Source organism: Chinchilla lanigera, unplaced genomic scaffold, assembly GCF_000276665.1.
Source record: "Chinchilla lanigera isolate Chin_1 unplaced genomic scaffold, ChiLan1.0 scaffold00076, whole genome shotgun sequence".
Lineage (NCBI taxonomy): Eukaryota > Metazoa > Chordata > Mammalia > Rodentia > Chinchillidae > Chinchilla > Chinchilla lanigera.
Genome location: NW_004955477.1, coordinates 10,315,223 through 10,340,653, shown reverse-complemented (window position 1 = coordinate 10,340,653; position 25,431 = coordinate 10,315,223). Strand labels below are relative to the sequence as shown.

The window sequence follows — 25,431 nt, the reverse complement described above, 5'->3', positions numbered from 1 at the left end:
AAAAAAAAAATGAACACCATTCTTTGCACTATTTTTTCAATACTAAATAATAAAAGGAAGCATAGTACCAGGCTGTAAGGAGGAAGCTGTGTGCCTACCTCTACAACAGACTTGGAATCCAGGCGGAAGTTGAAATCACCAAAGACAAAGTAGCAAACTTTCTCAAATCGCTGATCAATAATTCTGGAAGGAAAGAAGGAGTTAGAGGTCACTAAATGACCAGGTACCAGGCAGGCATTTTTGCCACTGAGCTATATCCCCGGCTCCAAATGACCAGATACCAAAGGCCCCACACGCGGACCAGCCACACCTGTCTTCCACATTCCCCATGACCCACTTTCAACTTTGCTGAAGGGAATCCCTACTGATCACCCAAACCTAGCATGGAGGCTACTGACTACACATGGTCATCAAGCAGTGCCCAATTCCACCTCAGCAACTGGGTAGGACAACACTAAAACCAAGTTCAGAGGAAGGAAGCAGCACTGACAAAAAAGCAGATGCTGGGACAGAAATGACTGAGAAATAATGTTAAGAAAAACCAAAAACAGGTGGAGGGTTTGTCCATGCCAACAGGCAGGAGTAAGTCTTGCATGTGCACCACCTTCTGTCACCCCCAGCTTGGCTCCTTTTTCCACTGAGACAGAAGCTCACCTTGGAATGTTTATACATCATCTCACTTGGACATTTCCAAGTTATAAAGCAATGAACTACCTATACGGTATGTATGTATTAGCTAGACAATGCCCTATTGGAAGAGTTTTCTACATATTCATCAATCATAAACCATTTCATGAAGACTTTTCCACTGAAGACAGCAAACACAAGGAAACATTTGGTAGTAATGGTGTGAAGCAACTTCTTTTATAGACGTAGCATGAATCTCCCACTTACCTGACAACGGCCGCTACACAATCAACAAACTCCCCTGCTTTTGAGGCAAAGTAAATACTCATTTTTTTTTTTATCTGAAAGTAAAACAAGGACACTTGCAACATGGAATTTGCTAACAAGACATCAGTGGCTGTCTATGCAAAGGTAGAAGAAGTTAGGCTGTCAAGGCCCCAGATTTCATCAGCCACTCTGGCCTCATTCATATCATCTGCTATAAAAAGCCCAGGGTAAAGCAAGAGACAGGTTGCTGTTTTTAAAAATAAACTCTACTATTAGCCAGGCAGACAAAGTCAATGACAATTTCTCAATCAAAAGCTCAATGTATACTGCTGTCTATACTAGTGGGCCAGTAAGCACCAATGGGGGTCAGAGGCTGCAGCTCAGGTGCCATGCATATGTGCAGCCGCGGTCAGGGAGCTATGCTATGGGGCCAGAGGGATGGAGAGAATGATGACCAATAATCATGGACTAGGTATTTTCCAGCTTGATCCATTAGCTTGAGGAAAAAAAAAGGAAAAGTGTACTGCCCATCTCCTGGTTTTCAGGTTTACAAGGTGTGATGCAGTGAGGTGCTGAAGCGAGTCCATCCCACCAGGGTTGGAAGAAAGAGGTCACTGTGAAGCACTGGAAGCAGTCACTGCCACAGGCCACTGCCAAACCGCTCTATTCCCCGACTGGGACCTTAGAGCAGGCCCCAGGGAGCGCTGAGCAGTCTACTCCTCTGATCTTACTGAACTCTAGGACTGGAAAGGATGCTGACTCTCAACTTTCATGCCCTCAGTTACAGTGAGTATGAACATCTTTTAGCACGTCTCTGAACTTTGCATTTCCCTTGTTTTTATGAATTCACACACACTCTATTTTCTACTTGGTTCTCTGTACTTTTCTCTCTGAATCTCAGAGTCTTCCCTGCAATTCTTGGTAGTGATCCTCATCTGTGGTAGACATGGAAACCTTCTTGCCAGTCTGCAGCTGGTCTTCTCTCTCTGCTCAGGCAGCCTCTGCCAGACAGAAGTTGTAATTTCCACAAAGTAACGTGTATCAGTGTTTCCCTGTGGCTGTCAGGGAAGTGTATGATCCACCTGGAGTCACAATGCAAGCAGGGATCTCTTATCTACTTTCCTGAGGAGGATCAATTGATCTGCATCACTTATTAAACATTCAGCCTGCTTCTTCACTGAGTGTCATACCCACAACTCCTAAGACAGCATGGGTCCTTCTGAAAATACTTGCTTCTGCAGATCTTATCCATTCTTTTATGCTGTTAATTTATATTACATTTTATAGGGAAACCTTTTTTGTTGACAATTCCTCTAATACAATCTCAGCTCTTTTCTTGCATATGGTTGTATTTTTTGCTAACTTACACAAAAATTCCTGTCTTAATTAAAATAGCTTCCAATTTAAACATTAAAAAGGTCAATTTTAATAGATTATTATTAATATTATATGTTGCCAGTAATTTCACCTACTTGTTTTAAAATTCAACACTTTGTGCAGGAAATGCTGCTCAGGAATGAAGACGCTGGTACTGGATTTGAGGGTTTGAGATGACTCCTCTCCTTCTCCTTCCTCCTCACTTGGGGCCTCTAGGTGAAAGTGAAGAGAGTGGGACCTACCCTGACCTGACTCAGTCTATCACTAGGAATGCACCTAAACCCAGAAAAATATTTTACTCTATTATTAAACATCTTTAGAAGAAAAAAAAAAAAAACAACAAAACACTCCAGAGAACCTGTGCCAGGCTTTAGCAAGATTGCAGCCTGTCTAGAAACCTGGTCCATGAGCTTCATAGTTTTCCTGCTCAGTCCTCATCCAGAGAAGATGGCGATGTGCTTTGCTTTCATGAGTCCCAGACTACAGCAGCTAAGGAGGACATAGCCTTCAGAGTTCCCAAATCTGGTGATTCTGTCATGAGCCCACCCTAAGCCCAGAGGCAGCAGAGAAACCACCACTGGATTCTGTCGCATTATTCTTAAAAGACAAAACAAAAACCAAAACCAGCAGTACTATCCCCAGCCCATGATGCTGACTGGAAAATAAAGCCCAGTGGTGAAGATATAGTCAGGAACAAAGGTAGGTACTGATGTCTTGAGGACACAGAATCCTGGTGACAGTGGGCACTGGCTCCTTGTGGATGTGCCTAGCCTTATCCTTTTGAGACTCCCCTTTTCCCTCTGCAGCCTCCTCCTGAGAGTCTTTACAAAGCAACAGTGACAGAGCTGGGTGGGTACCTGGGCAGTAGTGCCCTCTAGCAAGCTATTTCTCTGTTACTCACTATGGGTGAGAGCATGCTGCTGTGTTTATAAGATTTTTTACACAGTGAGCACTGGCAGATCCCGGGGAATTCAGAAATGGGATTGGAGACCTGGCACCTGCCAGGTCTGTGGCCAGTCAGGGTCAGTGCTGCCCATCCGACAGCCGTGCATTATCTGTGAACCCCTCCTCCCAGAAACCCATCAGCTGAACTCCACTCAAAGGAATTTTCTCTCTTCTCTTTCTGTACCTTGCCCCCAATTTTTAGAGAAAAAGCAAACTTCTAGTTGTTTTGTTTTGCTAGCTGCAGGGATGAATGGAAAGAAGAGTACTTCACACTTCTGGGCAGAAGCAATGTAGAGCAGCCGTATATTTTATGTTATTATAATTTATTGGTGTCTGCCTATCAAAAAGCACTCAACTCTCATAACCCTTAGAAAACACCAATGTTGCAAACAATAACAACTTTTTAGATAAAATTTGATTTTTCTTCCTGTATTTATATTTCACTTGATATTGGTGAATACTACAGTTGATTTAAACTTTTCAAGTGACTGCAGTAATGGGGATACACTTCAAAAGTGCCACACTGTACAGGCATGTGCTTATGCACACCTCTCAGCCAGTGTCCTTCCCTACTCACACATACTCTCATCAGTGGGAATGGCCCCAAAGGGTCCATGGACAAAGCAGGGAAAAGTGCAAACATGTACTAATTCCTAATTAGTTCTTGGGCCAAAAACACTTAGGTTAAATCTTTGTTTTACATCTCTCCTAATATAATGTGTTAAGACCACCTCACGTTCTGTGCTAGAAATGGGAGCTCTTGACATTTTTCTGTGATCACTAACTGGCAAAGCTGCTTTGGTTGCCACCACCATCTGGCTGAGGATACACTGAGGCTTCTGTGGGAGGAGGGTGGTACCCACAAGAGAGAGGGGCATGAAGTCAGGCACAGCCATGCTCGGCGTAAGTAAGAACACCAGGGAGAGCACAGTAATAGGACACCAAAGCAATTCCCCTGGGGACAAGCATAGTTCATGCTCATGAATGAGAGTCAGGGCGGGGGGCTTGTGGTTCATTACATGGCATAGATGGCAAACTCAATGGACAGTACTGACTTTTGATGGGAAGGAAACAAAGGCCACAACAAAATGTGAAGGGACAGTATTCTGATGGTAGACTAGCTAACACTTGCTTAATTAAATGGTAGAATCCATTCTGAGGTAAACTCTTAAAAAAAAGAAACAAATTTCAGACTGCAGCTGACATAAACAGAAAATTGTTTAGTGCTTAAAGAGAGTGAAAATGCTGTCTCCTGGGTCATTCCTGTCCACAGGTCTTCCAGGATATGTGCATGGGCCTGAAATGACTCTGTAAAGTGACACAGGCACATCTGGATTCCTGTGAGATTATCATTAAAAACCTAAACTTTTATCATGCTTCCTTGCCCTGCTCTTTTTGATATAATAGCCTAAGCCAATTAATAACAACACCCATCTCTGAAGGTCATGTGGCAAGCCGCAAGATGAAGGGGCTGTCACCAGCAGAGGCAATTGCCTGAGTGCCAGGCCCACAGCCCTCACAGCACTCACTTTTAATTTCAATATAGTGCCATTTGGACCAGTGGGGGAAAAAAAAGAGTTGTTTTAAAATTAATTACCTTGTCAGTAGCTATTATGATTAAAAACTAGGCCCACATCAATATCATGTGCCTAATTCAAAAAGAGAATTACAATAAGAGCCATAAAGATCAATTTTTTAGGCCTAGAAATGGTATCTCTTGGCTTGACAGGTGATTCCAGGATGTGACAGCCTTGTTGGGGGAAGTTCTAGCTCTTCCCCACTTGGTCAGGGCCTTGTCCACCTGTTTCTGGAAAATACTGTAACTCATGATGCAACAGACTCAAGACTTCCAGAGAAGAATCATAGATAATCCAAGAATTGCAATACTTCCACCAGTCACTTCTCTCCTCCCTACCATGTAAGTGGGAACCCTAAGTGGAGCTTCCAGGTGCCTCAAGGCTCTGTGGCCAGGGCAGGCTCCAAAGAGCACCTGTGAACAGTCCTACTGGGGCCATCAAAAGAACAGATTTTCATACAACTAGGTTTTTTGTGTTTGTTTGTTTTAAATTTTATCCCAAGGAGCTGAAGTGGTTTGGAGGTGCCTTGGTCAGTCATGTTTTCTCCAGTAATTCCAACATGCTAGGAAGTTGGTTTTCCTTTAGACATGATGCTAAGATCTTTGTACTATACTTTTAAATGTAGAGTTTGCATACAGAGATTGACTAAAGTTGGTTTGCTTCTTGGCTATAGGAGAGATCATGTCACAGGTTCACTTTTAAATTGTCAGCAAAAATACCTACAATATAAAATTGCTAAAATTATCAAAAATATTTTAGACTAATAAATTGCTTGAAAATTTCTCTTAATCTTAAATTATCTAATCAACCAATTTATCACATATGTTTAAGCCATTTTAAATAAAGTCCCCTTCAACTAAATGTAAGTAATGACCAGTGTGAAATTTTCCTTAACTTCATTCCTCTTTCTGCCTCCACAGAGATCCCAGCAGGGATCCCTGCCGCACAGCCCTCATGATCCACCTATTTGCCTGACATAGCTGAGGCAGAAGAGAAGAACAAGAAGCTGACTCAGCGTCAGGTCAGCAAAAATGCCAGGCATGTCTTGTAGTGGCCCAGCAGGAGCTCAGGTAAAGTCCCAACAACTAATACACCCTTTGACTGGCTCCCAATGCAATGTCCTCCCCACATGGGCTTCCTCCTGTCTTGGTACCTCCTTGTCTGCCTGACTTATCCACCCCAGCAAGCCAGGGATGCTCCCAGGCTAACTACCCTCCGCTGTGAGCCATTATGGCTCAGGAAATGCCTGTTTTCCCAAACTCAGTGGCCTTGTGTGACTGGGCCACCCCAGGCCCACATCCACTTGCTATGGCAGGGCAAGTGCCACCCATCCTGCCCCCTGAGATTCGAGCCAGCAGTGCCTTCTTGGCTCATTACTGCCATGATCTCAGTCATAGTAGGAGATGCACAACCCATAGCATTTATATGGAAAGTGCCTGGAGATGTCACTGAGGCTAAGTATACAATACAACACACCAACAGCCTTCAGTACCAGAACATGGTCAGATATTTGGTCTGAGTGAAGTTTCAGTGAATGAGGCATTAACTATAAATGCTACTCTTTCCCTAGCCTTTGTCCACATGGGCTGCTGCTTATGTCACCTCCTGTCTTAACTGGCTGTGGCCTGAACTCAGTAAATTGCTAGGAGGATATTGCAAGGCTCTGCTATGGGTTGAACTGTATCAGTCAAATTAAATTTATATTTGGAGTCCTTCCCCACGTCACTAGATGGGGCCTTCAAAGGAATGGAGGTGACTGAGGATAGGCCCTGACTCCAAGAACTGGTATCCTCAGAAGACAAGAGGCACCAGAGTGCTTGCTTTTTCAACCACATGAAGACACAGCATCCACAGGCCTCTGCTGCCCTCAGTGTGGACTTAAGCCTCTAGAATTATGAGAAATTTTAAGCCACTAGTCTGTGATATTTTGCTGTGGCAGCCAGGATTGACTAGAGAGCATCCATTTCCAGGGCACTAAATGTAGACAAAGGCACAATAGAGAGAGGGAGTAAGTTGAAAATACCTTGATCTAGACTCTAAGCTGTTAGCCAAGGCTCTCCATAACTTAGTTCCCACTTACTTTTCTAGCTCTCTAGCAAAAGGATAAAATTAGGTGGAATTTTCAAACTGAAGTTATTTCTTCTGGATACAGACTGGTTGATTCACATACCCATGATGTGCTAGGCATCTATTATACACCTGGAACATCTCAGGCTCATCATCACTCCAGTCCTTCCAATTTTCCCAGGCCCAGGCTCCCTGACAGGCCTGTATCCCACTCTGACACACTGCTGCAGAGCTGTGGGACCACCTGTGCATAACCCAGTTGGAGGCCTCACTGGGCTCTTGTAGCAGTTACCATTTCTACTTGTTTTCTAAATGTAGTATTAGTATACTCAAAGTGCTTTTTCTTACACTGAGAACCAGCTTGTCAGACTCCACTCAAATACCAACATGAGCCACAAAATTCACGAGGACACATATAAGTGCCTAAGCCTTTGTGGCTGCTTTATTGTGCTGGCATCTGACAAACAAAACAGAGTCAGGATCTCCAGGAGTGGAGCAGTCCTCAAACCTTAGACACCCGCAAGCAACTGAAATAATGCTCAACTCTGCCCTGCTTCCCCCAAAACTGGCTGGATGTAGATTTGGTAAAATTATGAGAATCCCCACAAAGGTCTCTGAACAAGAGAGAGAGGGGGTCCCCACAAAGGAGCAGCTGAGGTGAAGTTACCAGAGCTACACTGACACTAAAGCCAGGAAAGCACTGCAGATCAAGGTGTGCAGGAGGATGCCATTCAGGCAACGCTCAAAACATCACTTGTAGTTGCTTACTTTTATAAAAACAAACTATATGCACACTGAGGAAAACATGAATATATACCTCCATGTTAATGCATAACACTGCAGAAATGTGCATGACTGTGTGACACACACACAGAAACATGTAGAGGAACCATAGGCACCAAATCCAAGTGGCATTGGTGGGAGGGACCAGGCAAAGGACTCAGGACAGACAGGGAGTGTTGGTGGTATCCATATGCCTTATTGCTTCACAAAAGGGCAAAAAGAGAAAAATATACTTATAACACTGCTGAATGGAGGTGCATGGCTTTTCATTATCACAGCTTCCACACTTTCTAGATACTTATCTTCAGTAAAATAAGGAAATATCACAAATTTCAACAATCTATCTGAGACATAGGCAAAACAAACTCATCTTGCTAGGATAGCAACTGGACTTGATGTGTCCTAATTAGGCATGTTCCTGATGGATGCCACTGGAAACACTGGAACAGGCCCAGGGACTTTGACTTGAATGCAGCCAGGACAGCAGAGGGGCACTAGCCTGTGGGCTGGACAGTCTTAGTTGCAGCAGGGATTCTGTGACAGCATGGTGAGCCCCAGAGAGATAGCACGTGCCTCGGGCCCTCCCGGTCTGAAGGAAGTCTCACTGGGTATGTACAGAACTCACAGAATACCTACAACTCTTCTTCAAGGCAGCAGGCGGTAAATAAAGGTACAAGAAGCAGCTCTGAGTGCCACATCAGTGTGCTGGGGTGGCCTAGATCCTTAGCACAGAGCTTGCCTTTGCCTAGAGACGCAGCAGCTTTTCTTTTGCTTGCTGAACAGTGAGGCAAATTCTGGGAACAGCCTAAAGAGAAACATTTAGATTGGAGGGTCTTTGACTTGGCTGACAGCTGACTGATGACCGTCCATAAAACGACAAAGAGGAGCTGTGTGGCGGCCGGCGTCACACCACCTCTCCCTGGGAACTAATTGCTCTGAATTGTTCACAGGAACATTATTTTTCTGGCAATCATTTCCTTTGAATGCCCAAAATGAGCATGAAACAACTCTTTTGACTGGACATAAAAGTTAAATGTCCCAATGTTGATCAAATTAACTTCAGTGCTGTGACAATGGACTATGTTTGTGAGAAAATAATGGGGGGACAGAGGAGTGCTTTATGCCAAGATTTCACAGTTCTAATGTAAAAATGTCTCTGTTGAACTAGCCAGGCCACATTTCAAAGGGGACAGAGAAGAGTCCTGTCACTTGTGGAAAAAATCACACTTCACAGATTCAAAGATATCAGGACATTTCCGCAATGGATGTCTCAGGAAGGCCAGTGTGGGGTTCTGGCTTAGTAGCTCCAGGTGCCCTAAAAAGCTGATCTCAGTGTTGGGAGAGGGACAGAATGCCACCGCACAGATGAGTGGTGGCATCTCCTACAGAAATGCAAGTGTGTCCAGGCCTTTGCCTGTGTAAAGATTGTCTAAGATCCCCAGGCTCTGCCACAGATATCTCTGATAGCTTCCATTGTACACAAAAATACATTTATTTGTGGTAAGAAATCCTAAAGTACACACTGGATATACATGATCAACATTGAAATAGTAATGTTTGATATCTCAAACATCAATCCTTTTTAGTGGCTGAAGTCAAGCTGAACTGAAGGACAGATCTTTACCAGCTGTGTTCCTGAGCATTGGGTACCATGTGTCTCTGTTGTGAGGCACCCTGTTTGTGCAGTTCCTATATCACTACTCACTACTGTGGCTGCTAGAGCATATAACTTGCAGTTTATCTCTCAACTTTTTAAAAAAAGAACATTTTGTTTTTTTGGAATAAACTGATTTTATAGAAAAGCTTCAAAGAGTGCCAGGTGACTTTTGGTTTTAACAGGGTCATTCCCAGTTCTTAGGGATAGGGATGCACAGCTGCCTCCACCCCAGGTGTGATACTTTCTGATCCTGCAGATCACATGGATATGGGGACCTGTAGGCTGTACAGAGAGATTAAACCAGAAGGCAGCCTTCTCATCAGAAGCCTTCTCACTGTCTCCTGCAGCTCAGCAAAGCCCAGCAGACAATGTGCACCACGGTTCCCAGTGCTGCTGTGAATGCAGCACTGTTGGTGGCAGTGTCCATTCAAAGGGCCAGAACGGCATTGTCCTCCCCAATCAGCATAGCAGAATGCAGTCTGCTGGTGGCTGCCAAAAGGTTAGCAGCACTGATGAAAGGGTAGCCCATTATTCACCACTCCTACAGAGCCCCCCTTTGTGCATGGCAGCCCAGCCCTGCACAGTGGAGGTCCGGATCTGCGGCTCGCTGAGCTCGCCACAGAAGCCATTCATGGGAATGCAAAGACATAGAAAAGTGGCCCAAAAGCCCAAGGCTGCTTTTCTGGAAGCTGTGGAGGCATGGCAATGTGGGGCAATGACACATTTTATTGCCTTACTACACTGACAACCTGACCATGGTGATCAACACCAAGTGGACAGTAGATCTCTCTTGGGTCCCAGATTTCTGGGAGGTCCCCAAAACCATCAGTGCCATGAAGCAAAGAATCAGGTGGAAAGGAAAATCCATATTCAATTGTGCTGTGAAGTCCTTGCCTCCCGAGCTGCTGATTCACTGTCCTGAGGGTGGTCCAGAAGCCCATGGCCCAGCTGAGGAAGATGCTAGAAGAAAGGGCTCAGGGACCCCACCCTGGATAAACAGAGACATAACAGTCCACCTGGTGCTGTTAGCTGGGTGACAGCCCTGAGGATTTGGACTAGCTTGGGACAGTATTAGCCAGTTTTCCACTCTTAGAGCAAGTAGGCAGCTGCTACTATAGCGCCTAACTAGGGTACTCCAGAGCAGGTGTGGGTAAAGCACAGGAAATAGAAAGGGTATACCCAGACTCTTGGGCCAAGTGGGGACACAGGCATTGGCAGCCATTGGTTATATCACTGGGAAAAAGCACCTGAGTCCCCACAGCTACCTGTCAGTGCTATGCCCCACATTGGGTCGAGTGAGTTCAGACTGTGGACTCAGGTCTGCTTCTGGGCTCAGTGTCAGTCCAAGCTAAAGAGGACATGACTGTGTATGGAGGTGAGGGTTGGGCCCTTAGTGCCAGTGACATACATGTTTTTTTTGGCAAGGACTCAGTAGATACCAGCAGCACGAAGGCACCACTTTATGCTGGAGGCAGAGGCTGGGAGTGATCAGTAAGGGAAAGGGACTAGACCACAGGACCCTGAGGTGACCTTCCTCTCCCAGGCAGGAAAGCATGCTCCCCAGAGTTAATGGACAGCCACACTCCTGGCTAACGACAGTGCAAGGACGGAACCCAGCTCCACCTCCCCGTGCAGAGCACCATCTAAGAGGAATGCAAAGCCATGGGCACAAGGCCCACACAGGCCCAGCTCATTACACTGCAACCAGAGGACAAGGGGCTGGAGAAAGGGAAGGTCCAGATGGCTGAGTCATGACACATATACACATGGATGCACACTGTTATGGTTTGTATCTAGATGTTCCTCCAAAGCCTCACGCAGTCAGGGGGACAGGCTTTTCAGAGGTGGCTATACTGACAGTGTGTGGTGCTGAGATTAAGGGAGGGTGAGTGATTACTAATCAGTCCACTGATTGGTTTAGCACCACCCTAATCCCAGCAGTCTAGATAAGATGTAAGGGGCAGAAAGATGCTGTTGCTTTTCTTGTCCTCCACCGCCATAAACTGTTGCCTCTCTGCCATGTGCCATCCTGCTTTAGAGCCAGCCAATTATAGACCAAAACCTCTACAAACTATAAGCCAAATAAACCTTTCTTCCTTTAACTTTGGGTGCTGCGTACTCTGTCTCAGCAACAAGAAAAGTAAGACACACACTTACATGAGACCCTGTATGAGCCCACAAGCGCAGGCATACACACACACATAAACATGCACCCCTCACATATTCACACCCATACACATGCCCATCTGTATTCACACGCAACACATACATGTACGTATCATGGTCGTGAGTACAGGAGAAAGGCTCTCAGTCCATATGCTTGCACAGGGACTTCCCCAGGAAGTCCTTTCTAACCCCACTCGACGTCAGAAACCTCTCAGGACATCCCCCTTAGGTCACCATTACTGCTGAGGAGGAAATGTGCCTGGTTCTCAGGGTCTCCTCTCTTGGGTTCTCCCCAGCCTTACCCTCAAGAGTGTCTGATGGTGCTCGATATAATATGCCATATATTACTGGGTGACAGGTAACTCCAACCACCCTTCTAGGTGGACTATTCTCCCTCTGATTGGAAATTTCCAAGAAGCCTCCCAGAGACTCAAAGAGCATCCTGCACCCACCCCAACTTTTCTTCTACTCTAGGTCCATCCCTTGATGCATTCTTCAGGGCCTCAGCCCTTGGGGCCACAGATAGCAGTATGACCACCTCTAGGGAAGCATGGTGGCTTGCGAATGGCATGGTCCTCTACTCAGCACAATACTCATGCTTTTGATCATTTCATTCTTCAAGGAGATAGACAAGAGGTGCTCTGTGATTGTGGCGGGACAAAGCCCAGAAGAAGGCAAGCGCAGGCAGGAGAAAGGCTGGGACCTCAGAACAAGAGGTCAGAGGCTGAGGGAGAGGCTAGAGAAGAGCTGAGGAACAGTGGATATGGCAGAGAAGCATGAGGTCCCTCAGGCTGCCTTAGATGCATAATGTGGTGCTCCTCATTTTGGGACATGGGGGTTGCGTGAGGTCCCCAAAGAGACAGCATGGTTCTTAGGTGAAGGCAGAAACTACTCTGGGGCAGAAACACCTATCTTAGGCCTGTGGCCAGTGGCTGCTATAAACCAAAGTTTATCGTTCTCTGTCATTTTGACCACAGGGGTACTAGGAGGAAAGAGTTTGACTTGAATACCATGTAGAATGAACAGAGAATAAACCTATACCCGGCTTCTGGGCTGAGCTTCAGTGAAAGGTCCACCTGCAAGTCAGAAGGAATGCTGATCCCAAGATGAGACTTTTTTATTAATCAGGGCACCTATCTTCCCAGATGATACCCCATCAGCTCTGACCCTGTCCAAGGTCATCTGTGACATCACAGATGTCAAATACAGAGGCAGGGGCCTGGTGTATTCAGGTGGGAAAAGGCAGGGCAGTTGGGAGTCAAATAGAAAGTGGAACATCCCCTACCCTGGTGGTCACTGAAGCCACTTATCCCTTCCTCAAGGCCCGCAACCCATCCCCAGGAAACAAAGCCTGGTTGGGTGCACAGCAAAAGACAGCCCCAGGACAGAAGTGGTGCTGTATAGGGCTGGGTAATATAGTCTCCCTGAGCTGATTCTGCCCTGCTGCTGGGCACTGCTCTAAGGTGCTTGACCCCAAGCCCAACATCCCAGGAGTCACTGAACAAGGCCAGAGCTGTGAGAAAGATACTGTCCATGGCCAGCAGAACCTCAGGGAGTCCCCATTTTTAAGCCTACAGCCAGAGGCAGCTGTCATCATTCTGAGAGGTCTCCCTTTGAGACAGAACTTAGCTTCTATCATGTCTCTTCTATCATATCTTCTATCATATCTCCCTTAGAGATAGAACTTAGCTTCTATCATATCTCTTCATAGTGCTACTCATCTTTCTACAAATGTAGAAGGAAAGGAAAGGAAAAAGGAAAGGGGAAAGGAAAAAGGAAAGGAAAGTGACATGTGTCCAGCCCACCTGCTGAGGGATTGCTCTGGTAAGTGGACAGGGGCTGGGGATTCTGCAGCCTTAATGGGTCAGCATTCCCAAGGGCCACTAGCAAATAAGAAAAAACAAATCAGGGAAACAACCTCACAAAATAGCTGCAACTGTGTTCGTAATTGGTTGGGACATGGCAGCACCTACCTGTCAAGCACGTAGCCCAGGGCCTTGTGCCGGACGCCCGAGTACACCGAGGGGCTTGTCTCCCAGGCCACTAAGTTGGACGCGTCATGGAAAAGGTGGATATTCACCAAGTCAAAGGCACTGCAACCAAGAAAGAAAGAACCAGGTGACTATGGGTCAGAGTCCTCCAGCTGCCCTGAGCAGGGCAGTTCCCTCCCTCTGCCACAGGACAACATGCACTAGCTTCAGTCTCCTTGGTGGCAGAGCCACCACCACCCTGGGACACCTGTCCTCAGCTATTCCAGGCAACAGCATGGCTTCCTCTGAGGCCAGAGGACATGAGATATTCAGTTAGGTCTTCAATAAATCCTTACAAATGCAGGTACTCTGGCCAGGTAAAAGAACAGCTATTTTTCTTTAAAGAAAAGGACTTGCAGAGGATTGCAAGACTCTCAGCAGTCTGTAGGCTAAACTGTTAGAAGGGAGATACACATCTCCCTCAACCTTAGCTCCCAACAGCCCATGCTGCCAAAGCGTGCCCACTGTACCACTGTCAAGGAGCCCCAAACACTGGATTAGCACCAAAACAGGAAGGCAGACTATATTCATTTCATATGCCAGAAGAAGCCTCTGAGCAATACCTCAAGAAAGGTCCTCAGTTGCCCTACTGAGCCTCTCCATGCACATGGACTTGGTGAGGCCCAAATCTGGGTCAGGTCAGTCTTTCCCACAATACGGACAGCCTTTTGTCATCCTCAGCTGGTCAGTGGATGTGTCCATTTCACTAGGTGAGGTCCTAGCACTGTCCCTAAAGTGCTCACTGCCACATTACATCCCATGCAACACAAGGGTATTTCAGCAATAAATACAAAAATTGAGGGCTACAAGTTTGCATTCCCTTCTTCCAACCTATAGTAGCCACTGCCCATAAGCCTGATGACCCCAGCTCTAGGTGCCATGCCCCAGGTACCTCTCTCAACAGTCTAGCAGGTTGGTATCTGAGACTAAAAGCAAAAAGCAGCCATAGTGGTCAGTCACTTCCTAGACTAGGTCACAAGGTACTGTGGCTCTGCACTGGGGTCCCTCTGCCTCCCTCTTTCTTCCCCCCACACTCTGGACTTAATTCTTGAGCAGCTACAGGCAGACCACATGGGAAAGAGCTGTGTTCTTCCATCATTACCCATGGACAAGCTCAGAAGAGCTTCATCTGGACTTAGAAGGTCGCAGGGGCGAGCAGCCCATGAGATTTGGTCCAGACCCATAGCTGAGCCACAAAAACCATGGCCTAGTTAATGTTTGTTCTCTGAAGCTGAAAATTGAGGGTGGTCTGTCTTAGAAGATCCTCAGGCAATGAGGCTTTAGAAAATCTCTGGGAGGGAAATAAAAACAAAACCTCAGGTAGGATTCTAGCACCTGGAGGACAGGTGAGGAGGCCAAATGGAAACCACAGTAGGAAGGCAGAAACAGGTTCCTGCAGTTTCTTTTCACCAGAAAAGGGGCATTGCTTCTGGGAACATTCACCTGCAGAAAGCAGGCCAATACAACACAGTGGAGATGAGCCCTACTTTGTGCTCAGAGTCTTGATCAACACAGACTTCTGGATCATCTTCACACCATTTAACTTTGCAGCCGGGGACTACTAGGAGCCTCCCTGACAGAGTGCTCATTCAGCAGGCTCTGGCACAAAAAAACTCATGCTTATTAAGGAACCAGAGGCTTTCTACCATGTCTCCATTTGTGCTGAGCACCCAGACCTCTGACTTACAAGGAATGGGTAACAACACTCTGTGTGATGTGGCATCATCCACAAACAAAAAAGGTCAAGGTGCAATGGACAGAAGTTGTGCAGCAAGAGTCCCCACTGAAAATCAGTACAGCTTTTGATGAGACATTTGCAACATAACAGTTGTAAAAAACACCACAAAAAGGTAAAAAGTACTCTGACAGTTATGAAGCCATATCTCATGTCCTCTGGCCTCAATCAGTTCCATGTACATAACATACATACCAGTCAGCAATGCACCACCTTGTCCTGATGAAGCCTTTTCTTGACCACTTGCACTGAAAAACAAAGATCACACAGTAAGCACTACAAAGAGAAGCTATGGGCTATGTGGTTCAGCTGCACTCAGAGTGCACACAAGATGTTTCCCCAAATAGAAAAACCACCTTTAAACTTGGTGTTTAAAGTACTCTGCTAAAATGAACTGAAATGTGCAGTTACCACACAGGTGAAAAGTCAGAGACAGTTGTTTCACTAGGAATTCTGATGGCCAGTAAGCTGGCTTGACCAAGAGAATGACAGTGAGAGGTCTGAAGAGGGACAGTATGAACTGTCACCAAAACCCCTTCTTAGTGAGCCCATATACACCTCTCCCCAACACTACCACAGAGCACAACCTTTGCCTATGGGACTGAGGTATTTATTCATGTGCAGGCAGTCTCAAGAAGTGTGTGTGTGCTATGGTCTGAATGTGTCCCACAAATCCACGTTGAAATTCAACTGCTACTGTAACGGCTCTAGCCTCAGAGATGTAATTATATCACCAGGGCTCCTCCCTCCTGAATGGCTAAAGCCCTTATAAAAGGGCTTGACAAAGACAGTCTGCTCTCTTTTGCCTCTTTCAATCCCTTCTACCATGCGGGGACACAACATTCATCCCCTAGGAGGACACAACATAAGGGACCATCTGGGAAGAGGACACAGACCTCACCATATACTGAACCTGCTGGCACCTGGACCTTGGACTTTGCAGTCTATGAAACCATAAGGAATAAATCCCTGCTGCTGCTGAACTTCCCAGCCTAGTGTTCTTCTAAGACACCTGCTAACAGGGAAGGGGCAGACTACAGAAAGCTGCTCTTGGCTTCTGCCCCACATTCTCTCCCCCATCCAAACAATAGAGTCTGAGAGAATAGTCACTGATTTCCCTTACTCTCTTCATGTTAGTCCTGAAGTGAGGGGAAAATGGCAAGAGATAGCACAGAATAGTAGGAAGGCGAAAGATATGTGAGAAACTGGGCAAGAAAGACCTTGTCCACAGCTCTGCCACATGTAGGACTACATGGCCCATATGTCCTTTCCCTAAATCACTGGCCAGTATCTGCTCATGCTCACGCAGCAAGGCAGCAGGTAGAAACCTGGCTTCTGTGATGTGATGAAAGTTCTGGACCCAAATGCTGAGGACCCAGTGTGTGACTTAAAACTGAACCTTAACTTCTACTTATCTTAATTAATTTTAATTTAAATAGCCATGCAGCACTGGGCTGCCTCATAGCCTAACCAGCTTTGGGAATGGGTATTCTGTCCAAAAGAAGGAGCCCCTTCTACATCCCCAGTTCACAAGCCCCATGTAAACAAACACTCTAGAAGCAGAGGATTATTCTCTCTGCCTCCTCGAATGCCAGCCCAATCAGCATGGGGTGCCATCAGCATTGGTCCCAGTTATAGTCCAATGCCTTGGTGCAGCTGACTTGGGGAGATAGGAGGGAGGAGAAATGAGCCTTGAGGTTCACATAGCATCTCAAGGAAAGACAGAGGTGAAAGGCAAAGATTGCATTTCCTCCACTGTGCCTGGGTTGTCTGCTGCAGAAGTGACCGCTTGTGAATTCAGAGTTAAGAGCTGGTGAAATGTGTTCCCTACATTATTCCAGAGAAATAAGCATCAGGCAATTTTGTTGACTTACTTCTTTATTTAATGGAAATAATTTGCTGGTTAAAAAACAAAACTCTCCCCTTGGTCCCACAACACTCTTAACCATGGATCCTCTTCTACTTTCCCTTATAACCACACTTCTTGGGTAAGAGCTATCCAAGTATCATACATAGTTCCTGTTAGTGTTTGTATGTACATGTCCCCACAAAGCCTCATGAGCTCATAAACAGGACTTTCCAGAGGTGGATGGATTTAGGGTGTGTAATACTGGGATTAAGGGTATGTAATAACTAAACGGGTTTATCACAGTTCTGGGTATGGATAATGGAAGCCCCACTATAGGTACGGGTGGCACTAATCAATAGGCTTATAGCCTGGATGGTATATAAAAGGAAAGAGAGAAGGCACGCTTGTTGTTGCTGCTGCTGCTGCTGCTGTTATAGCATCATGAACTGTTTCTCTTCTGTGATACCCCTCTGCAATGCTGCCCTGTCTTGGAGCCAGCCAACTATAGACTGAAACCTCTACAAACTGTGAGCTGCACTAAATTTTTCCTCCTTTATCTTTCAGTGTCCAGTATCTTGTCTCAGCAACAACAAAAAACAAAACAAAAACAAAAAAAATCCTGAGACAGCTCCAATTTCTTTTATTCCCATTCAACCCTCAAAAGCAGTTTGGTTCCTAATTCTAACACACTGCTCAAAATGATGCCTTCAAGCTCTCCATGCCTCCATATGCACAATCTCAGCAGCACTTGATGCCGCCAAGGGCCTTTGCAGCCCCTCTGTCCTCCTCATTCTCCAACCACATCCTCCCAGACTCTAGGTGTTAGGACTCTAGGAATAGGTGCTCCTTCTCCTGCCCTCCATGTCCTCTCACTCACGCCCAAGAATGGAAGGGTAAACCACCTCCATGCTGGTAACTCAGTTGCTGGCCAGTCACCAACCTTCTCCAGCAGCACCCTGAATCATTCTCTTGGCGTCTGTCATCCACCCTTGTTAGTAAGCAGTATCATAACAGCTCTATTTGTCAGTCCTTTGATTTATAGATTTATTCTTACATGTCTTGCTTTGGACCCCAGGTATGCTCAGCATGAAAACTCAATGCTTTAATTTGGGAAAAACTTCCCCTATCTTTTCTAACATTGCTCCTTATTGTTTCCTTCTGGAGTTTTTTTTGGATGAATATGGGAGCCTCTCAATGGGTTTATCACAGCTCTGGGTGTAGATAATGGAAGCCCCACTTTTAACTATCCTTGGTATAAAAATATAAACAACTGAACAAATCTTTTAATCTTTTAACTATCCTTGGTATAAAAATTTTAATAACTGAACAAAAATCTTCACCTTTCTTGGTTATGTTCTAGATGAATTCCTTAATAATATCTTCTGATTCACTGGTCCTCTCTCTGGTTTTATAACCTATTCTGTTTTTTTTCATGACTGTGTTTCTATGGGGCTGTTTTGTTGCTGTTATTATTGTTTTTAGTGCTGAGGGTTGAACCCAGGGCCTTGTGCATACTAGGTTAGCACTCTACCACTGGGCAATACCCTCCATCCCCTATAGGCTATTTTTTTATATCTTGCTCTGATTTTATTTTTATTTTCCACCTTGCAATGTTCTGGTTGCACCAAACAAACACCACATGGAATCTGGGGCCCTGGTTCCCTGGCAACACAAGGTACTCAAGGAGGCACTCATGGGGCCCACAGGTAGATCTGGCCTTCTTCCTTTCAAAGCTGATTTTGCTCCTCTTACTTCCAGTATCCCAGGCCTAAGTAGACTTAAAAAATAATAATAATAATAACAGACTTTAATTTTCAGAGCAATGTTGGGTCTATAAAAAAACTGAGCAGAGGGTCAGAGGGTCAGTGGGTCAGAGGGTCCCCACGTGCACCTCCCAGTGTGGACATACACATGACTAGACCCGTTTTCTCCTGTTCTGCCTCACCAGCATTACATGAGCTAACTCTGCTCATTTAGCCAGTACCCCTCGCTATGCTCAGGCCTATACAATGACATGACACGCAGAACTATAGCATGTTCCCAACTTATGAACATTCAAATTGTGAACTTCCACAAGTGTAAAGTGTATAAGATTCACAAGTATACTCTGTAAGACTCACTTGTCAGATTATGAATGACTCCGATTTACGAACATTCCCCCAGAATGGAACTCATTCATCAGTCGGGGACTTACTATACCTGCTGTCCCTAGCTCTTACTATCAGGCTATCTCACCCTCTCGCTTCCTGGCTGCCATACGTAAGCAGCTTCCTACCAGCACACTTTCCACCATGAAGTTTCTTCTTTGCCACAAGCCTAAAAGTAATGGAACTGACCCATCATGGACTGAAACCATGACATTTTCCTCCTTTGTTTTCTCAGGTATTTTGTTGCAGTGACAAAAAGCTAACACACCATGATATTCCAACATTCTCATAGCCTATAGTCTGCCACGTGTCCTTGGTTCTGGGATGGGACCTAGCACTGGCCTTCCAGAGCCCACATGAGAGTCAGCCTCATCCACAGCATCCCCATGTACTCTTCAGCAACCCAGAAGACAGTCAACACAGCTTTGCCCTCATTTCATCAGGGAGTACTTGAGGGTCCAAAGACTGAACTTTTTAAGACTACCAGCTCCTTGGAAAAAGGAACAAAACTAGAATCTACTTCCCTAACTCCAGGGCCACAGTTCCTCTGACCACTTACTTCCCTCTTCTAGCTGAGCCTGAACACTTGGGATCAGCATTAGGGTGAGATGGCTCAAAGTAATGTGTACTACCCACTACCCCCAAGTCATCACAGAGTGTAGGTGCCTTTTTGACAAACTGTTCCTCAGTGTTGCCTCCCCAAATACCTCCTCCTCACAATACACACACACCCACAACATATCCAAATACACAGGTGTACTCACAAACACGCACATGTACACTCACACAAACACATGCATACACAAACACACACCTGGGCAGATATATGAATACATACATTCCTACATACATACATACATACACTCAGATGCATACACAAATGCAAGTCATGTACTCAGGTACAGCATGTATGACTGAAAGTGCTACACACAAAAACTGGTCCACCATAAGCCCACGCACTTGGGCCTCATGGAAGGCCCAAGGCATCACCAAACATAGATGCTGTTGCTTGGTCCACTGCAAACAGAAGCAGAACATGTATGGGCAAGGCTTCTCAAATGGTTGATGGGTCTCTTCCATTCTGATCATGTTACAGAACTTTCTGGTCACTGACCACCTTTTGAAACCTTCATTTGTGGACTCCTAGACCAAAGATGGTGGCAACTCCACACTCCTTGGGTGGCCACACCTCAGATCTGGTGTGGCTCTGCTCTTGGAGGAGCCATCACTGCAGAAATGAAAACCATATCGAGGCGGGGCAGTGGGTAGCACATCTCTCACTCACCATGCGCAGTCTCTGCTCAGGTCCCCTGTTAATAGGGTTCCTTGAACCAGCAGATGGATTGCAAATACAGGCAGTTTCATCTACTAAAAGACAGCATAAATCGCAGTGGAGAAAAGAGGAGCTGCAGGGAGGTTATCACCATGCAGCCCTGCCATGAAAAGCCCACTCAGAGCATTAGTGGAATTAATTCATCTTTCATAGGAACTCACGGCAGGGTCTGTGATCTATGGTAACAACCAATTTCTCACTACGGGCAAGAGGAAAAAAATGACTCGCCTCGATCGACTACACAAATCTGCTTTTTAAAAATGGCCTCACATTATCCGGAGTGTTGCTCCCAGAGGCGTCATTTGAAATTCATACCAAGCCAAAAGCACTCATAAATCAACAGAGAAAGTTTTGTTAGTTTTAGATGCAGTGGGCTGTAATTATTTGGAATTGCATTATGCCTCCATCACAGTAATTACATTTAGATTATCCTTAAGTGATGGTAATAAAAGAAAGAGAAATCAGTCTTAAACTAATTCCCTCCCCTAAAATGTGCTAGAATATAGCACAGGCTGGCAGGAAGGCACAGGGAGTCAAGCCCATTCAGGGCTGCTGTGGCTCTGGCCAAAGCTGGTTCCTGGGCAAGGCTCAAGGCTGGGAGACTCGGCATTCCTACACTCCAGAGCATAACACACTTTGTGAAGGTCTGCATGTTAAAAAGCACAATATTGCTGACAGAATGTTAAAAGTTTGTGGTTTTTAAAATGGAATTTTTCTTCTATTAATTACAAGAATGAAAGGAAATGTGTGAATCCATTTGCATAATACATGCCATACAGGCAAAGACAGGGTTTTCTGAGATGGATTCCCATACAATGAACCCAGGAACACTTAATGCACCCAGCAGGTCTAGGCACACACTGCTACAGGGTCTGATCAGGGACCAGCAGGCTGTTGATAGCCTCTCACTACTTTCCAAATCAAGATATGTCCACCCAGACACCCGTGGCCTTTCTGTGTGTTTACACTTCCATAAGTGGATTTTTTCCTCTGCCAGCAGACTTGACAATATGGCTGTGAAGCCAGCTCTGCTGAATGCAGGAAGGCCAGGGACCCAGCCCAGGGCTGCTTTCCTGTGGGAGAGAGACGGCTCCTCACACACTGCCTTCAAACCATGCCTCACTCTGCCAGTGCCACAAGGGGACAGAGCATTGACCAACAGGGGCTGAGGCCAGAGCACCCTCCCTCCAAACAGTGGCAGAGCAAAGCAGAGGCCTCCAGCCTAGGCTCCTCATGCTGACAGAGATGGGAGGAGAAAGCTGGTTAGAAGCCCTAAGCTGACGGTGAGAGTAAGGAGGGCCCAGCCAGGAACTCTGCCAGCCAGGACTGCAGGGACTGCTCAGGAACCAGAGCTGGGAGCACAGAGAGTCAGGATCTCACAGGGCATCTCTGGAGGAACCACGGTGTTGTGGGAAGCCCCTCCCCTGTGTGAGTTGTCCCACTTGGTGCCTTCTGCCTTGGCCTCTGCCCTTCCCTGTCTACTCACGACACAGTGGCACTTTGCTGAGATGATAGCAGATAGTCATAGAGGCCAGGGAAGGGGCTATGTGGCCGACAAGTGCCTCTCAGACCCTTTAGGGCTAAAGGTGAAATGTGATGAGAGGATCTGCTACCCTCAATTATGGAACTGTAAGGAGTGAAGTGAGGACACAGGACACTAAGGAGCCTGCACATGGTCTTTGGGCAGGAGGGCTACCTGCCAGGTCCCTGAAAGGAACAGCTTCACACAGAAACAACAAGCAATGGATGTGACTGCACTTGTGGCAACTTAAAACACTGCTCATGGTGGCATACTCCTCAATACAAAACAGACAAATGTGCGAAGCTCTGGGACAGAGGGCAGATGTCATCTTTAGGGGAAGACCCCACAAAAAGGAGTAAGGGGAAGACAACAGAGCTTCACTGGCAATGAAATGTACACACTCACAACCACTCTTGGACAGGGTCTATGGTATCTTTTGTGGATTCATCACACACTTCTCAACATTTGAGACAGTTTAAAGTCATTTAAAGAAGAAAGTTGCAAAGAAAGATACATAAATTGCTTGGGGAGGGTCCTCAAGTGTTGCTCCCGCTGCAATCATCACATGTTCTACCACTTATGCCCATGTCCTGCATTGCCCATCTCTAAGCCATCCCATCTGTCTTGCAGGGGTATCTTAAAACCACAGAGCAGCCACTCACTGTCTGGTCTTGGCCCAGTCCTGGCTTCCCAGCCCCACTTCCAGCCTTCCCTATTTCCACTTCAGTCCCTCAAGTCTGTTCTAGTCACTCTGAGATGACAGCCTGGGTCAGTCCCAGCCCCAAAGAGGCCTCCAGATGAGTGAGGGTCAATGTAGGATGGACAGAAGTCTAACATCAGCTGTGAGCAGGCTCAGAAGGCCTGCTTCTTGGCCCATGGCTTCAAGGAAACTGCAGCACTGCGTCTTTCTGTGGGAATGTCACCATATTCAGGGAACGTTACATGGACGTAACTACACATGGAAGGTCTCAAAGCTGTCCTGCCTTCCTTTTCTAGTCTCAGATACTCAGTGTAGAGGGGGATAAGGAAGCAAAGCTAAGGGGCAGGCCTGAGTCAACTGAGTATAGGAGGCTACTCCACTGACACCATATCCTTGGCCTGGGGACAATGGACGAGGAAGCTGAGCCACAGGGTGACAGGAATGCCCATCCTTCATTAAGATGGCCACCATCGCTTCACTCAAGGCACAGGTCACAAAGCAAGTTAATAAAGTTGTGGCCTTGCTGAGAATCAGCACTGCAGGCAGGCACAGCTAGCTGTAGTGAAGGAACTACAGAACATGCCTTCCAGGAGCTGCAGAGATGAGACCAACATGTTTCCTACATCATGATAAGGGTGGGATATGCTCAAATGATAGGCAAACAGCCATCAGGAGGTGAGGCTCAGTGCTTCACTTCAGCATCCAAAATGCTTCTGGTCAAGACATCCAAAGCTTACTGTAGTTTAACATATTTTAAACGGGCAAGGCAATGAAGTGTGAGTCAACAGGCTCAGAAGACTCCAAAAATGCTGGCTGTAAGGCTTACTAAAAAGTAATGGACTCTAAATCATGCACACAATCTAATAGCTGTATAAAATAACACAACATGCAACACCAAACAAAAAGGCACTAAAACCCCAAAGAAATAGGTCTGCATTTTATGATTACCGTGTCTAGGCAGTAAGACAGTAAATAAACCCCTGACATTTTTTTTGCGGGAGGCGCAGTGTGTGCATGTGGTGTGGTGCTAAGGATTGAACCCAGGGCCTCATGAATGCTAGGCAAGCATTCTGTCACCGAGCTATACCACAGCCCACTCCCAGCCTTTTTAATTTCTAAATGCTCCATGTGAAGTGGACACAATCACTGGGAAGTGTTACTGAGCCACTAGCTTGGCCACCCACCTGCTTCACAATGACTGCTATTTCCTCACTTGCTGGTATAACCCTAAGGCCTCATCTGTGAATGGGAATCTAGCCCCCATCCTGTGCCTGTTGGAGAAGGTGAGGGATATACTATGCCATGAAGTCCCCGCATACAGTCATACTACACAATGACTTCCAGCCCCTGAGTTGGTTGTTCCTGCCATCCAGACTGACCCCTCACACCATTTAGTGACCTCCATGCTCACTAGGCAAGCTAGGTGATACTTTCCTGCATTTTGGGAGAATGTACTTTTGCCTAGAAATGACAAATACAAAATTTACAGACTAAAAATGAGTGTTTAGACTCCCTTCCCTTTTATCTAGGATAGCCCGTATCAACCCACACTGGTTTAGAACAGCGGAGTGTCAATGCTGGGCTGTGACACCCGACGCCCCTTACAATGGAGCATGACAGTTTCGACCTAAATTTTACTTCTAACTTGCTTACTCTAGAAAGCACATGTGCTGATAAAAGCCCAAAAGACAACCCTGGTTACGCACCTCGGGGAAGTAGTCCTGTGGGAACTTCTCTTTCTCCAGCATCGGTGTGCTCTCTAAAGTATCTGAATAGATCTCTTTGCCAGTGACTTTTTTATACTTCTTTGCTGGAAAAGACCAAAAAGATGACTTGAGTAACTTCAATGTTACACACTATCCAAGCAACCATGTGTTACTGGGGGGACGTGCCCACCTGAGGAGCCCCAGGGAGCCAGGAAGCCCTGAGCAGAGAAGCAGACAAAGGTCTACCCCTGACCAGCTGCTCCATGGATGCCTGCAGCTCGTAAATTCCCATTCTACGACCTAGAATCTGACACTCCACTTCATTATCCCCTAAGAGCTCCCAGCCTGCAGATTTACAGGGGCTAATTGGCACCCTCTTTTAAAGCAGTGACTATATTGAAGAGGGCTATGGAATTACTATTCAGTGAGACCTTCACATGAATTTATTTAATAACATCGATTTCCTCCTCGCACATGGCCCACATCACTCATATTCTAGGGAAGAGGTTTTATGTGAGACGCAGAGAGGGACAGGGTGGGCATTTTCCAGATGTACTCTTCCAGCTGCCACCCAGACCTCCCCAGGAGATGTGGCTCCCACAGGCCTCCCTAGGCTGACACGTCTGTGGACAGGGGTTGGTCTGAATTCTCATTCACATCTACGTATGGGACCCTTTTTTCTACGAACTAGCATCCCCATGCCCTCAATGGTGTGTGATAATGAGTGTATGAATCCATTCCTCAAAGCCTTGTTAGGCTGGGGGCAATAGCTGCTGGCCTCTGCAACATGCTGTGAGGGACACAGGCAGAACACAGCCCCTAAGACTACCTGGGAGCAAGGGCCAAGCTCAGGCACGCCTGACCTGGTCCTTCAGTTGTCAGCCTCAGCAGGGCAAGTTCTTCTGGGTTGAGAGGGACTGCTTTGAGGTAAAGTTCCTGGGTG

The 25,431-nt window shown here is 46.2% G+C and overlaps 1 protein-coding gene across 1 annotated transcript in view; it reads right to left on the bottom strand.

The window, feature by feature from the left end:
• The window catches only part of Inpp5a (inositol polyphosphate-5-phosphatase, 40kDa), a gene marked incomplete at its 5' end in the record, with an annotated part of 236,330 nt that overhangs the window by 43,708 nt on the left and 167,191 nt on the right, over positions 1–25,431 (bottom strand). Inside the window, 4 exon segments of the mRNA XM_005402047.2 lie at positions 99–183; positions 13,440–13,559; positions 15,427–15,479; positions 24,489–24,592. Coding sequence (XP_005402104.1) covers positions 99–183; positions 13,440–13,559; positions 15,427–15,479; positions 24,489–24,592 — 362 coding nt within the window.